The 13,375-nt window shown below is 45.1% G+C and overlaps 1 protein-coding gene across 1 annotated transcript in view; it reads left to right on the forward strand.

Moving 5' to 3' along the window:
* Nucleotides 1–13,375, forward strand: part of CACNA1E (calcium channel, voltage-dependent, R type, alpha 1E subunit) — a 424,230-nt gene that overhangs the window by 334,907 nt on the left and 75,948 nt on the right. Inside the window, exons 12-21 of the mRNA XM_012002628.1 lie at nucleotides 2,049–2,102; nucleotides 2,751–2,840; nucleotides 3,777–3,986; nucleotides 4,740–4,852; nucleotides 6,403–6,515; nucleotides 6,858–6,989; nucleotides 7,438–7,510; nucleotides 8,406–8,523; nucleotides 11,106–11,173; nucleotides 12,721–12,818. Of these exons, the coding sequence (XP_011858018.1) occupies nucleotides 2,049–2,102; nucleotides 2,751–2,840; nucleotides 3,777–3,986; nucleotides 4,740–4,852; nucleotides 6,403–6,515; nucleotides 6,858–6,989; nucleotides 7,438–7,510; nucleotides 8,406–8,523; nucleotides 11,106–11,173; nucleotides 12,721–12,818 (1,069 nt within the window). The remainder of the gene's footprint in view (nucleotides 1–2,048; nucleotides 2,103–2,750; nucleotides 2,841–3,776; nucleotides 3,987–4,739; nucleotides 4,853–6,402; nucleotides 6,516–6,857; nucleotides 6,990–7,437; nucleotides 7,511–8,405; nucleotides 8,524–11,105; nucleotides 11,174–12,720; nucleotides 12,819–13,375) is intronic.

The raw sequence follows: 13,375 nt of genomic DNA on the forward strand, positions 1-13,375 counted from the left end.
ATTTTTCATTCCTGTGAAGGATTTTAGCCTCTTCTTCTCCTCTCACAGGTATCCTCCTGAACAGGGGTATCAGACACAGAGTGGATTGTTACCCCTTTATGTCTGCAGGCAGGACTACCTCACCAATAGCACTTAACCTATTAACTTAGCCAGAGGCTATACTTAAAAAAGAAAGTCAACATTTATGACTTGGTAATAATGGCCGTCCTATGAGTACTATCCCAGCCTTAACATGTTCGCCTCCCTAGGAAATACATTATGTACTCTCAGTTTTATCTGCAGCTGGAATTATGGTAATGACTTTAACCTCTCCTACTGTCCTTTTACTTGTTAAAAGTGTTTATGTTTAAATTAAACCATTGTTTAGTAGGGTCTGAGGCTAGCTTTCCCCCAGCAGCTGGGATCTTAGGGAATGTTTACTGAGGCCTCCAGCTCCCTGGCCTGTGGGTTGGGCTCAAAACTCATCCCATCACTCCTCATAGGGCATGCAGGATCCCACCAGACTTGGGAGAGAAAGGCTATTTTGTTGGTGCACTTGGAGGGATGCTAGTGAGGTTTGGTCCAACAAGTCTTAGTAGAAAATATTCCCCTTCAGATGATGACACCTCAGTAGAGTATGGGACTGCTCCTGGGGGCACCAAGAGGGAAGAATACAGGGGACTGTGTGGTGTTGTTTTAGAACTCCAATAAGCAAATATATTATTTCATCATCAACCAGTCCTTTGGTTCTCTAACACCAACTAGGTGTTCAACAATCAGTTAAATTCTACACTAAATACTACCTCAAATTAGCACAGACCCCACAGGTTAAAGTTCCATAGGACTGCCCCCACTTTAGATGGCAGCCAAAAGTGGGGTCTCCAGGCAACCAGCATATCTGCCTGGCTGACTACAAATCTGGGGTTCCCACAACCTCCCCCCGCCCCACTCCCCACTGGTTCAGTAATTTGCTAGAATGACTCACAGAACTTTGGAAAAACCATACTGTGTTATAAAGGATACAACTCAGGAACAGCCCAATGGAAGAGGTGTATAGGGCAGGGGATGGGGGTGGGGGGCACAGAGTTTCGTGTCCTCTCTGGAAACGCCACCGTCCCAGCTCATTGATGTGTTTACCAACTCAGATGCCTCCTGAACCCCAACATTTAGGGGGGTTCATGGATATTTCATTACATAGTCATGCTCGATTACACCATGAGCCATTGGCAATTAAACTCATCTCTAGTGCCCCCTCCTCCCTAGAAGTGGGAGTAGGGAGAGGCTGAAAGTTCTAGCCTCCAGTCCTGTGGCTGTTTGTTCTGGCTACAAGCTACTTCCTCTAACCTATGGGGCCCCTCTCTCCTCCATGAGTCATTTCATTAGCATACGAAAGACTGCCAGGAACCAGAGACAAAAACCAAATACTTACTTTTTATTTTATCTTAGGGAAAAATTCATGATTGGCCCAAGCCTCTTTGGCTCAGGCTGTGGTAAACCAAGAAAGGATGGACACAATGGGGACAGGAGGAAGCCCACAAGCCCTCATCCTGTCTCCGAGGACCTTTGGGCATCTCTTCCTCTGACCCCTCCTCAGAGACATAGACTAAAGCCCAAAACGTGGGCTCAGCTCCTGAATGAGGGTATAGATGTTATGACCAATGGCCACTGGCAAGAGAAGCTAAGGAAGCTCTTGCTGCTAGAAGTTCAAGGAGTTAGGAAAGACAGGAAGCTGGGTGGAATTAAAAACAAAAACAGAAATTTTTCATTCCTGTGAAGGATTTTAGCCTCTTCTTCTCCTCTCACAGGTATCCTCCTGAACAGGGGTATCAGACACAGAGTGGATTGTTACCCCAAGCACCCCCTCCCTGAGGCTTCCTTTCTGTTCTCAGGAGCTCTCTGTGCACCCTCTGTGACACCTGCTTTCTTTCTGATGCTGGTGCCTGTGACAGGCTCTGAACTCTGCTCTCTTTCTCTGTTGCCCTAAGCTGGAGCTGTCCCTGAGGGATTTTCATCTTGCAGAATAATTTGGCATTTACAGATAATTTACCAAACCATTTGTTTCCATATAGAGGAAGTCATGCTCGCTGAAGAAAATAAAAATGCTGGAACATCTGCCTTAGAAGGTAAGGAAATGTTCTGACGCCTTATTCCAGTTGCATTTGCTCCCTCTTCGGCGATGGCAATCTCTCTTGATCAAAAGGGGAGAAAGAAATAAAAGACGGTGCTCTGGGATTTGAAATGAGAGTCTTTCTGTCATAAAATCCCTCATGCTTTAAAATGAAGGGAATTGAGTCACAGATTTAAATGCCTTTTAAAGTGATGAAAATGAAACCCAAGAGTTGCTTTGTTCCAGGGCATGTGATTGATACTGAGTGAGGAAAAGGCCATCCTACAACCACTGCTATCTAAAGGGACCTTCTCTTAAAATGTGTGGGGGTCACCTTGAGACCACTTTCATTACCAGGAAGTGGCATTGTGGGTGAAGAGCCAGTTCAGATGGATACAGAGTGCCTGTTTACCTTCTGCATTTAGATAGGCTCTAGCATGGCTTCCAGAGCCCTTGTGTTGCAGGAGGTGCTGGTGAGCACAGCATTTGTGGTCTAGTAGACGTCCTTGATTTCTCTTACCCTGGCTCAGGTATTAAAGGCAGATAGATGCCAATGCTACAGGGACCTCAAACAAGGCCTCTTGCCTGCATTCCTCAAAGTTTTGTCCAGAATGGTCTGTGTGTACTTGTGGCCTCTCACTGGCCTTCCCTTTCCCTGGTGCAGTGCTTCGAAGGGCAACCATCAAGAGGAGCCGGACAGAGGCCATGACCCGAGACTCCAGCGATGAGCACTGTGTTGATATCTCCTCTGTGGGTGAGTGGATCCAGTTAGATCTTTTACTTCTCTGATCGCCCATGAAAAGGAAGATCCTATCTTTTGAGAAGCACCACAAGGAGGGAAAGAATCCAAACAGTCCAGAATTTATGAATGTAATTAAGGAAAAGGGTGGAAATGGAATCTAGATTACAATGATTTGTTAAAAAAAAAAAAAAAAAAAAAGACCTGGGGATACTGTTCACATGAAACATGGGATTTAGGGCTAAGAATCCAACCCAAGTTTTTCAGGTGTGGCAGATGTATTCCATTTGCAGAGGTATCCTCCCTCTCCTGGGAGTGATGATGAGAATCACCACTTTGGGACATTGTTCAAAGGATCCTGAGGACCTGTTGCTTCCAGGGACATGGATGTGAGATCTTGAAGCCATTTGCTTCACTTAAAACTAATTCTGATTGGCAATTCTTTAATATTAGGGGTTCCATCTCATGTGCTCCTAGAGATTCTGGCTGATGGCAGGTTTTTCCTCCCCAGAAAAAGGGAAAAATCTTGTTCCATCCTCAAAAGCAGAAGAGACTTACAAAGCTCCTTGCTGTTTTGTGCCACCAGTAGTAGAAATACTACCAATGCAGCAAAAGGATTGTAGTGCTTGAAGCTATTTAAAAGGAGAGGGCAGAGAGAAGCCCAATCTGTTGCAAACATAAACACGATCCTATTAAGATTCAAGACGCTGGTGTCCTGCCTGGGGAATCTTTCCATTTCTTAGGACTGAGAGTGCCCAGAGAGGAAAAACAGGTTCACTGCCTGTAGAAACTACTGAGCCCATAAGATGGGGATTCCCTAGACCTGCAATGTGGCAGTCACCTTGCCTTGGACTAGAGCAGCCCATCTTGTCCTTCGAATGCTCCCTGGCCGTGGAGGATGACCACAGGATATTTTGCAGCCTCATTCTTCTTCCTTACTTCTCCCCTTAGGCACACCTCTGGCCCGAGCCAGTATCAAAAGTGCAAAGGTAGACGGGGTCTCTTATTTCCGGCACAAGGAAAGGCTTCTGCGCATCTCCATTCGCCACATGGTTAAATCCCAGGTGTTTTACTGGATTGTGCTGAGCCTTGTAGCACTCAACACTGCCTGTGTGGCCATTGTCCATCACAACCAGCCCCAGTGGCTCACCCACCTCCTCTGTAAGTAAAGCCTCTCTCTAAAGCCTCCTCTGCTGGTCCCCATGTGGGGCAGCTTGGTGTGTGTGTGAACGCAAGAGAGCAAAGCACCCTGCTAGGAGGAGTTCTACCTCTTCACACTGTGAGGGAGGCCACATCATCCTCAAGGGGGCTGGAGTATCTCATGACTGTTTCCAGCTTTCATTCTTTAGGTAAACAGATCATTGCTGATGAATCAACAAGATAGCATAGCATTATACTTTTGGGTACCACAAAGCCTTCAGTTCCTTTCTTAAGGAGGCTCAATGATCGGGAGTTTTGATTACTGAAATCCTGGGCAGGAAGTTCTCAGGGCAATGGAGATCTCAAATAGACCAGAAGAAGAGCTGATAGGTCAGCTCCAGATTAGACTGCCACTGGGCATAAGTGAGGGTCAGGGGCCTGTCCCTGCTGGGTGTGTGGGGAGGAATCCAGCCCTTTGATCAAAGCCATAGTAAGTCCTCTCTTTGCCCTCTGAGGGCCCTCTACCATATAAAGGCCAGTGACAGGCCTGCCTACTGAAAGAGAGCAATGCTGATCTGTTGAGTGCGCCTGGGACTCAGCCTGGGTCAGAGGGTACTCAGACGTCATTAGGCTCTGCCCAGCCCTGGCCTGATATGGCCACCGAATGTCCCGACATGTGTTTTTGTGAGCTGCTCTGTAAGTGGGTGTGTTAGCTGAGAAGTGCCTGAGCCCACCCCACATGTGGAACCAATGCTCTACTTTTAATACTTCCAGACTATGCAGAATTTCTGTTTCTGGGACTCTTCCTCTTGGAGATGTCCCTGAAGATGTATGGCATGGGGCCTCGCCTTTATTTTCACTCTTCATTCAACTGCTTTGATTTCGGGGTAAGTCATCGGAAGCCTGCCTGTGCTCCTGCTTTGTGTTGATAGGCCCTGGTTTTAGATAAGCAGCTTGCTCCTTACTCAGCATGAGGTACTGAAATCAGAATATATAAAACGAGAATCGATAAGATTAGCTAAAGGGAATTCAGAAGTGAATGAATCCTTCCCATGCAAGGTTTGTTTGTTTTTCTAAGCTCTTTAATTTTCAATATTTTTATTAAAATGTAACACATACATTATAAAGGGTACACTTAAGTGTATAGCTCCGTGAGAGTTTACAAAGCTACCCATAGCCAGACTTTTGAACCACTTATTATCTTGGGGGAAGCCTGAGAAGGACAGAGGACTTGATTCTAGAGGTGGTTCCATAGGAAAGAGAAGCTTATGTATTTGTTTTTCTACTTCAGTTTAAAATTGGGATAATTATCTAGATAGACCCTCACGCAAACACATACACACACACTCTTATATTAGCAAGTCCCCACAGAGAATCTCTCAGTCAGCTGTTTACTTTCTACATAGTATGGATATCTAAATGTATACATTGTGCTAACACTTCAAGGTGCTTTCACATATCTTTTATTTTTGTCCCCTGCCGCTTACAGGAGTCCTGTGAACTATATTACATTTCAGGAGTTAGCCTTCCCACTTACACAAGAATAAATAGAAGCTCCCGTGCCCAAGTTCATATACCCAGTTAGCAGCAGAATTGGGTCGCAGAACTTTGGGCTCCTGAACCACTTCTCTTTGTGCCAATCCCACTACTTTTTCTGCCAAAGCTTCAGTTAGGTGCTAAAGATTTCGAGCACTTGCTAATCTACATTTTAACTTGGAGCATATGGTTCTGAGTATGGGCAATTTTCAGGCATAGCAGCTAGTGAGAGATCACTTTAACCTTAGTTTCTTTGTGTCCGTACCTTTCGGCATTACTCTCGGGATTAATAGTTGTTGTTTCTCCTAGCACAATATCTAGAACATAGTGGACATTCAATAAATACATATTTAAAATAAAAGGAAATTGAAATGTTCATCTGCAATTGCTGCATCTTGTAGCAATCAGATCCTACATCACCATGAACTGTCACATTGCGGGATGCAAGACTTCTGTGACTGAGAGATATTTATTATATCAAGGACCGAAACGTTCTTGTTAGCACTGAATTTTAGGATGATGAGAGAATGTAGACCTTCTCTGAGATTTCTGTATGGAGATGAAACTTGTACTAATCCAAATCAGTTTCTTTGTTTTGAGTACCACTCCTTTGTCAGAGCAGCAGAAGCAGCAACTGGCTGTTGTAGTTTTCACCAAGGACAGGAGTCAGTAAGCCAATCTACAATATGAAGGATTAAAGTTAGGAAGGGGATTGAAGAGCAATGGGAGAGAGGTGGCAGCTTCCCACATAGGTAGTTTTACTGAAGGTAGGGCTGGTGGGAGAGGAGAGTTTTTATTCCCCCATCCCCCACTGAGAGCTGTTGATTGTGTGCTGGGCGTTAGAATGCCCCCTCTTCTTCTCCTCCTCCTCCTCTCACTGTGACTGGCATTGCCTCTCTAGGTCACAGTGGGCAGTATCTTTGAAGTGGTCTGGGCAATCTTCAGACCTGGTACGTCTTTTGGAATCAGTGTCTTGCGAGCCCTCCGGCTTCTAAGAATATTTAAAATAACCAAGTAAGTGAGCAGAATTTGGACTTTTCCCAATGACTTTGAGAGTAGAACCTTTTCTCTGCCTTATATTTTCTTCCATCTTCTCTTTCCCCCTTAGGAGGAAAGTATCCCTTCCCTGCCCCACCCCTTCTCTATTCTTTAGCTCTTCCTTCTTCTCCAAAGATTAAACCAAAAATATCTATGGTGCCACATTCCCAAGGGGAGCAATAGGTTGCTGCCCTCTTTACTTCCTACAGATATACAAATGCAGGTTATTTCATAGACTACCAGGCAGATGCTGAGCTGGGCTTGGGGGCTAACTTGGTATGCAGTGTTCACAGCTGTCACATTGTCTGGGTTTTGTAGGTATTGGGCTTCCCTGCGGAATTTGGTGGTCTCCTTGATGAGCTCAATGAAGTCTATCATCAGTTTACTTTTCCTCCTCTTCCTCTTCATCGTTGTCTTTGCTCTCCTAGGAATGCAGTTATTTGGTGGCAGGTAAGTGCTCAGAAGCTTTCCATCCAAAGGAGGCTCAAAACCCAGTCCTAGCCTGTGTTAGGCCAGGGTCTAATATTAACTCGATCACCATGTTACTATCCTGTCTGCCTTTGCCCATGGCCTGAATTGACCACCGAGTGCGTGCATATGTGGAGTAAACATCTCTGCTTTTATTACTTTCAGGCTGTACAGGGTTCTCGTTCCGGGGACCCATTTCTTTGGTGCTGTCCCTGAAATGTGCAGCATGGGCACATCCTTCAAAGTGCATAGTTCATCAGTAGTAGTCATTGTTACAGTCTTTATAAGTTATGTGGAATGGGGAAAAAGTAGGGAAGAAGGGGGCTGTAGAAGAAAGGGGAAAAGACGTGATGAAAACTGTGATCTTGGGGAATGAAAAACTTGGTATGTGAGATTTTCATTCCATTCTTTTCTCTACTTTTTTTTTCAGGTTTAACTTTAATGATGGGACTCCTTCAGCAAATTTTGACACCTTCCCTGCAGCCATCATGACCGTGTTCCAGGTATGAGGCCAGCTGACGGTTCACAAGTGCTGCATGAGGTCCCTTGGACTGCACACTGCAAGACAAGGATGAGTTTCAGGATAATTCTGCTTTTCCTTTCCAGGCTCCTCCCAGGGGAGTGAGACACTCTTTCTAGTTGAGCGGTCACTACTACAATAATCCCTAGAACTTCTGTGGCTTTGTTCTTACCAATAATAAGAGAGCTCTGTTGGGACCATCTCACTGTCCTTCTCCCACACCTGTGAGTTTGCAGGAGACATTGAGTCTGAGGCATTCAGCCAAGAATCACATCTATGGTTTTCTGAAATCTAGGGACATCTTCTAACCCATTTAACGAGGTATCCATTAAATGGTGTTTATTTAACAAGGTCTCTTTTCCACCCCTGCTTCCCCCAAAACTCAACTGTTTAAATCATGGGGAAAATTCAAAATTGATAGTATCTTAGACCTAAAGAAAAATACTATTTGGCCAGAATCTGAGGTTGGACCAGAACCCAAGTTTCCTGAACTGCAGCTCACAAGGCTCTTTCCAATCCTGCTGCTGTTCCAGACCCTGTATCTGGGCAGCTCTGAGGACAGTTAGGTAATGACCAGACCACCTGATCTGTGTGATTTCCACAAGGACCTTGCAAAACTGAAGGTGGGAGACACTCTGTAGTTGGAGGAACAGAACCTTTCCCTTTGATGCTCTCCTTCCATTTTCAGTGTCTAAAATTCTCTTCCATATCAAAAGAAAGTTTAGGATTATTTATGGGACTTTTTTTTAACTCCCTGGCAGGATGGTCAAGCAAAGGGGTAGATGCAAAAGACCCAGGCCCAGAATTTGCCCTTGGTATTGACCCCATTTTCTCCACCAGCCCAGGTTTCTGATGTGCCTGTCATTTGCTTTGTGTAGATCCTGACGGGTGAGGACTGGAATGAGGTGATGTACAATGGGATCCGCTCCCAGGGCGGGGTCAGCTCAGGCATGTGGTCTGCCATCTACTTCATTGTGCTTACCTTGTTTGGCAACTGTATCCTTTTTAAGATGTACCTCCTCAAGCTGCCCGCCTTCCTGGACCAGCATTTGAGGAGGTATTGGTGGTGGTGGTGCTAGAGCTTGGGTTGATGGGACAAGGGCGTGGACATTGTTTGGTGTACTAAAGTAAATAAGGATCCTGATCTGAAGGACTTCATGTACTAGTTGGGTAAAGAATACAAACATAAACAAGATAGAGTATTATCCAAATCTGTCATGTATGCAAAGAATAACATAGGAGACTGTTACATTGAATGGTTGGTGGTACTATGAGCTGGACAACATTAGACAAAGCAGAGATCACTGTAGGCTGAAATAGGCACATTATACCACTAATGAATTAATTACATGCTAATGTAGAACAAAGCCTGCCACATAGTAAGATCTCAAAACATTAGCATTAGGATTAAGGCCATTACTGCTAATTCTAGCAAATATGTACTGTATTTGGGCTATACGTGAGACCTTAAACTAAGTGCTTCATAGGCACTATTTAATCCTTATAGGAGAAAAAAAAATCTCGAGTAAAATAACTATTAAATTGTAAAGGGAGACTAAAGTCCAGTTCCATCTAACTCCAGTGCCCTATCCAATCACAAGATCTAGACCAGGAGATTTAGGTTTTAATCCCAGCAACTCTGTGTATCAGCTGTGTGGCCTTGGGAAAGTTACTTAATCACTCCAAGCTTCTATTTTTTTACAACTGAAAGGAGGATAATAATATTTATCTCCTTTGTTAGTGGTGAATACTAAATGAGACAATTTATTTGCATGTGATTTATAATTGCAAACTTCTATACAACTGTTAGATGCTTTTGGGGAGTGGGGTTGGCCATGAATTGGGATTAGTAGAATAAAAAGGGAGAACCATGGGATGCAGGTGTATTTTTGCATTTTCCATAGCTTCATAGACTAGACATGCTCTTTTAAGTTTTCTGCCCTGAAAACATCTAGAGGTTGGAGCTGACTAGAAGCTCAACATGAGAAACTCATGAAAAGAACACCAGGTAGTGAGTCACAGTCATGGAAGCCCCATGTGTCCCAATGGCATAATAATTGTCCTGATATCTGGGGGTAGTCAGAGCTGGACTTTGATGCTACAACAGTTCTATGTTCCACAACACATAGGCTTTGAAGACAGTTGGAAATTGAGACTTCAGGCCCTAGAGTATGGCATAGGAATATATTTCATAGTGAATCATGTCTGCTGTGTGACATTTTGTTAAATGAAATGTGGAACCCTTCAGGACCCTCACAAGAAGAACGGGAGAAGTTAGCATCTCATTATTGGGAGATGCTCAGTAACAGGGGCTGTGGAATCTCATTCTTTTTGTCTTTAAGGACAGAATGGTGTGACGCCCATTGGCCTAGATAGGATTCAATTTCAGCCTCCCAGAATGGGCAGATGAGCTCCCACACTGGGCTCCCTGCACATCTTGTTCAGTGATTCTCTTAGTTGTTATTGCTATGGGTAGAGGCCACAGCTGTCTAAAGACCTTTTGAATGTGGCTGAACAAATTCAAAGTGCTTTTTCTGTTCCCTTACTCATCAACAATCAATGCAGAAGACTTCTGTAACCAAATGTGTGGGTTTTTTTTACTCACCAAGCAAACAATCCTGCAGCAGATACTAGTTGGTGTCCTCTAATTCAATTCTGATGCTATCTACCTGGAGAGAGTATTAGATCCCACAGATTGAGGGCTGAATCCCCAAAACTGCCACTGCCTTACAATGACAATTGCATGCCTCAGGTTACTTTACCTGTGTTTTGAAGGCTATAATTTGGGGTTCCCACAACCCCCTTCCTGGGTTCAGTTAATTTGCTAGAGTGGCTCACAGAAGTCAGGAAAACACATTTACCAGTTTATTATAAAGGATATTACAGAGGATACAGTTGAAGAGAGGCAGAGGGAAAGGCATTGGGGATGGGCACAGAACTTTCATGCCCTCTCCGGGAGTGCCAGTCTCCAGGAACCTCCACATGTTCAGCTATCCAGAAGCTCTCTGAACCCTGTCCTTTTGGATTTTTATGGAGTCTTCATTACATAGGCATGATTGATTAAGCCATTGGCCATTCATGATCAACTTAACCTTCAGTCCCTCCCCCCTCCCTGGAGGTTGGGGAGATAGGGCTGAAAGTTCCAACCCTCTAATCATGCCTTGGTTTGGTGACCAGCCCCCGTCCAGAAGCTACCTAGGGGCTACCAGATATCACTTTGGAGTTTCTAAGGATTTTAAGAGTTGTATGCTGGGATACATAGTTAAAGACCAAATAATAACTTTTCACAGTATGGTAATTCTCCTCACCCCATCTGGCCCCCAGATGGTTTGATTCAGGTATTTCTTTATCCTGGGTAAAGAGATGATATGTGGAAGGAAGGAAGAAATACCCTCTTTCTCCTTTCAACAGTTGTACAGTATCTCCCTGTCTGTTCCCACAGCCCCTGCTTAAGTGACTCTTCAGGGTAGCTTCTGTTCCTGTTAGTGTCCCAGGCAGGAAAGATCATTAGGTGGCCTCTCAGCCTTGCTGAAGACTTTTGCTTTTCTTATTTGCCCATCCTTAATTCATCACCCCAGACACGCTACTAAATGTGTTCTTGGCTATCGCTGTAGATAACCTGGCCAACGCCCAGGAGCTGACCAAGGTAAGCATTGTTCTCTGGGGATCTGATGTTTCTCTAGTGCCACTGGGTGCCCTCTGGGTTTTGGAACTCTCTCCAAAAGTCTACATTGTCTGACTTAGGCCTGCCAAGAAGGCCCTTTCTGGAAACTTCTGGACAGTTGGATAGCCACACACCGATGATGGAAGCCTGGTTCACTTTTATTGAGTTTGGTGAGCCTCAACCTCACCTAGGGGGCCTCAAGGAACACAAAAAATAACATCTTAATTTCTATGAGCCCTCAAAGGAGTCCTTTCCAGGATTATCATGGAGAGTCAGGAAAATTCTAGAGCCCTGATTTTAAGTTCCACCTCTGCTACTGCAACCTATGGCTGTGTGACCTGAATCACATGACTTAACCCTTCTGGGTTTTGGTAGGAGAGAGATCAGGGCCATCACAGTTCCTGGGCTATGGCTATTGGGATATTCCAGTGGCCAAGGTCATTTTGGGGAAATTTCAATGAAGCCAGATACTAAATTTCCCAGATACAGTTCTGGGAAATTTTCACAGAACTGTTCCCTTCTTTTCTCTGATTAATTTCCCCAGTATGGGGAGGCAATATTAACAGCAGTGGGATGGTCTACAGAGATGAGTAAATACCCTTTTCTCCACAGAGAGTGTCAATTTGGTTTTGGACAGAAGTGCATAGCATCCTGCTGACGTTTCTGAGCTTCTTCCATGCGTTCTCTGATGTTCTTTCTACATCCTTGAGGGTCTTATTATCCGCCTATATGGTAGGAAAAATACCAGCTTTAAGTAGCTGAGAAACTGGGTCTGAGTCCCACACCTGCCACTGGCTATGCTGGCTTGGCTTGGACTCCTGATCTCCATTAGCATCGGTTTCTTCATGCGTGAGGCAGGAATGCCATATCTGCATTGTGTACCTCACGTGATTACTGTGAGGATCAAGTAAAATAATGTCTGTGAAAACCATAGCATGCTCTGAAGATGTATGTGCTCTTATCAGCTCTAATCCTTTTACCTGAGCTGGTTTTCTTTGGGTTCATCACAGAGGGGATGCTTGTAGGAATGCTGCTTGAAGGGATGAGAGCTCTGCCTAAGCACCCACTTAGCTGTGCAGGGAAGACACTGCAATGGGGTGCTCAGCCTCGGCACTTTACTCGGCGGGGTCCTTGCCTGGAAGGCCCCTGCTCCATCACTTCTAGACACTGTAGGACATCTGAGAAGTGTCAGCTCCTGCCACTGACCTCCACAGCCATAGGCCAGCTCCACTGAGGACTATGGGTTGGGGTAGACTTCACCTGGTTCTCATGAGCAGCCCGTGGATGACTCCAGGATGGAGACAAGGATTGCTGGCCATGCCGGAGCAGTGAGGCTCCTGACTCCCAAGGGGCCTGGCCTCTGGCCATCAGAAGTCTCCGAGCCAACCTAACATCTCGCTACCTTGTTTATCCTCTTCCTGTGTCTTCCTGACTTCACTTGGTATTCAGAACTCTTCTTTAGGAGAGCCAAGGGAAGCTACTCTCCTTCCTGGGGATCCCAAGCAAAGCTATCTCTGCTTTGTGTCTAGGATGAACAGGAGGAAGAAGAGGCCTTCAACCAGAAACATGCACTGCAGAAGGCCAAGGAGGTCAGCCCGATGTCTGCACCCAACATGCCTTCGATCGAGTGAGTCAGCTGCCCCCTTCACTGATCACTGAGCTCCTGTGCTAACAGCCAATTCATCAACTCACAAAACTATTGGTTGCAGGAGTGCACCTACTCCATACTGGAACTGTTCCTGAGAATACGCAGTGAGCAAGATAGATAATAAACACGCACATCATTTCAGATAGTGACAAGTGCTATAAGTAAATGAAACAGGGTCCTATAGTGGAGAAGTACAGGAGCTGGGTGGGAGCAGCTTATGTCAAGCCAGAAGGGATTCTCTGAGGGGGAGCTGTTTAAGCAGAGACCTAAATGTGTAGATGACAGTCCTGTGACATTTTGAAGGAAGAGTGTTCCCAGCAAGGTCCAGTGTGGCTGATGTGTAATTAATGAGGGGAGATAGAGACAGAGCCGGGGAGGGGACGGGGCCGACTCTGAGGTCCTTAAAGTCCAGGTGGAAGAATTTAGCTTTTATTCTGGCTGAAATCACAGGAGGACCTCAAGTGGAAGGATGAATAGGATATGATTTACACTTTTAAAAAGGTCACTCTGTTCTATGGAGCATAACGGACTGTAGG

The sequence above is a fragment of the Mandrillus leucophaeus genome, unplaced genomic scaffold (genome assembly GCF_000951045.1).
Source record: "Mandrillus leucophaeus isolate KB7577 unplaced genomic scaffold, Mleu.le_1.0 Scaffold691, whole genome shotgun sequence".
In the NCBI taxonomy this organism is placed as follows: domain Eukaryota; kingdom Metazoa; phylum Chordata; class Mammalia; order Primates; family Cercopithecidae; genus Mandrillus; species Mandrillus leucophaeus.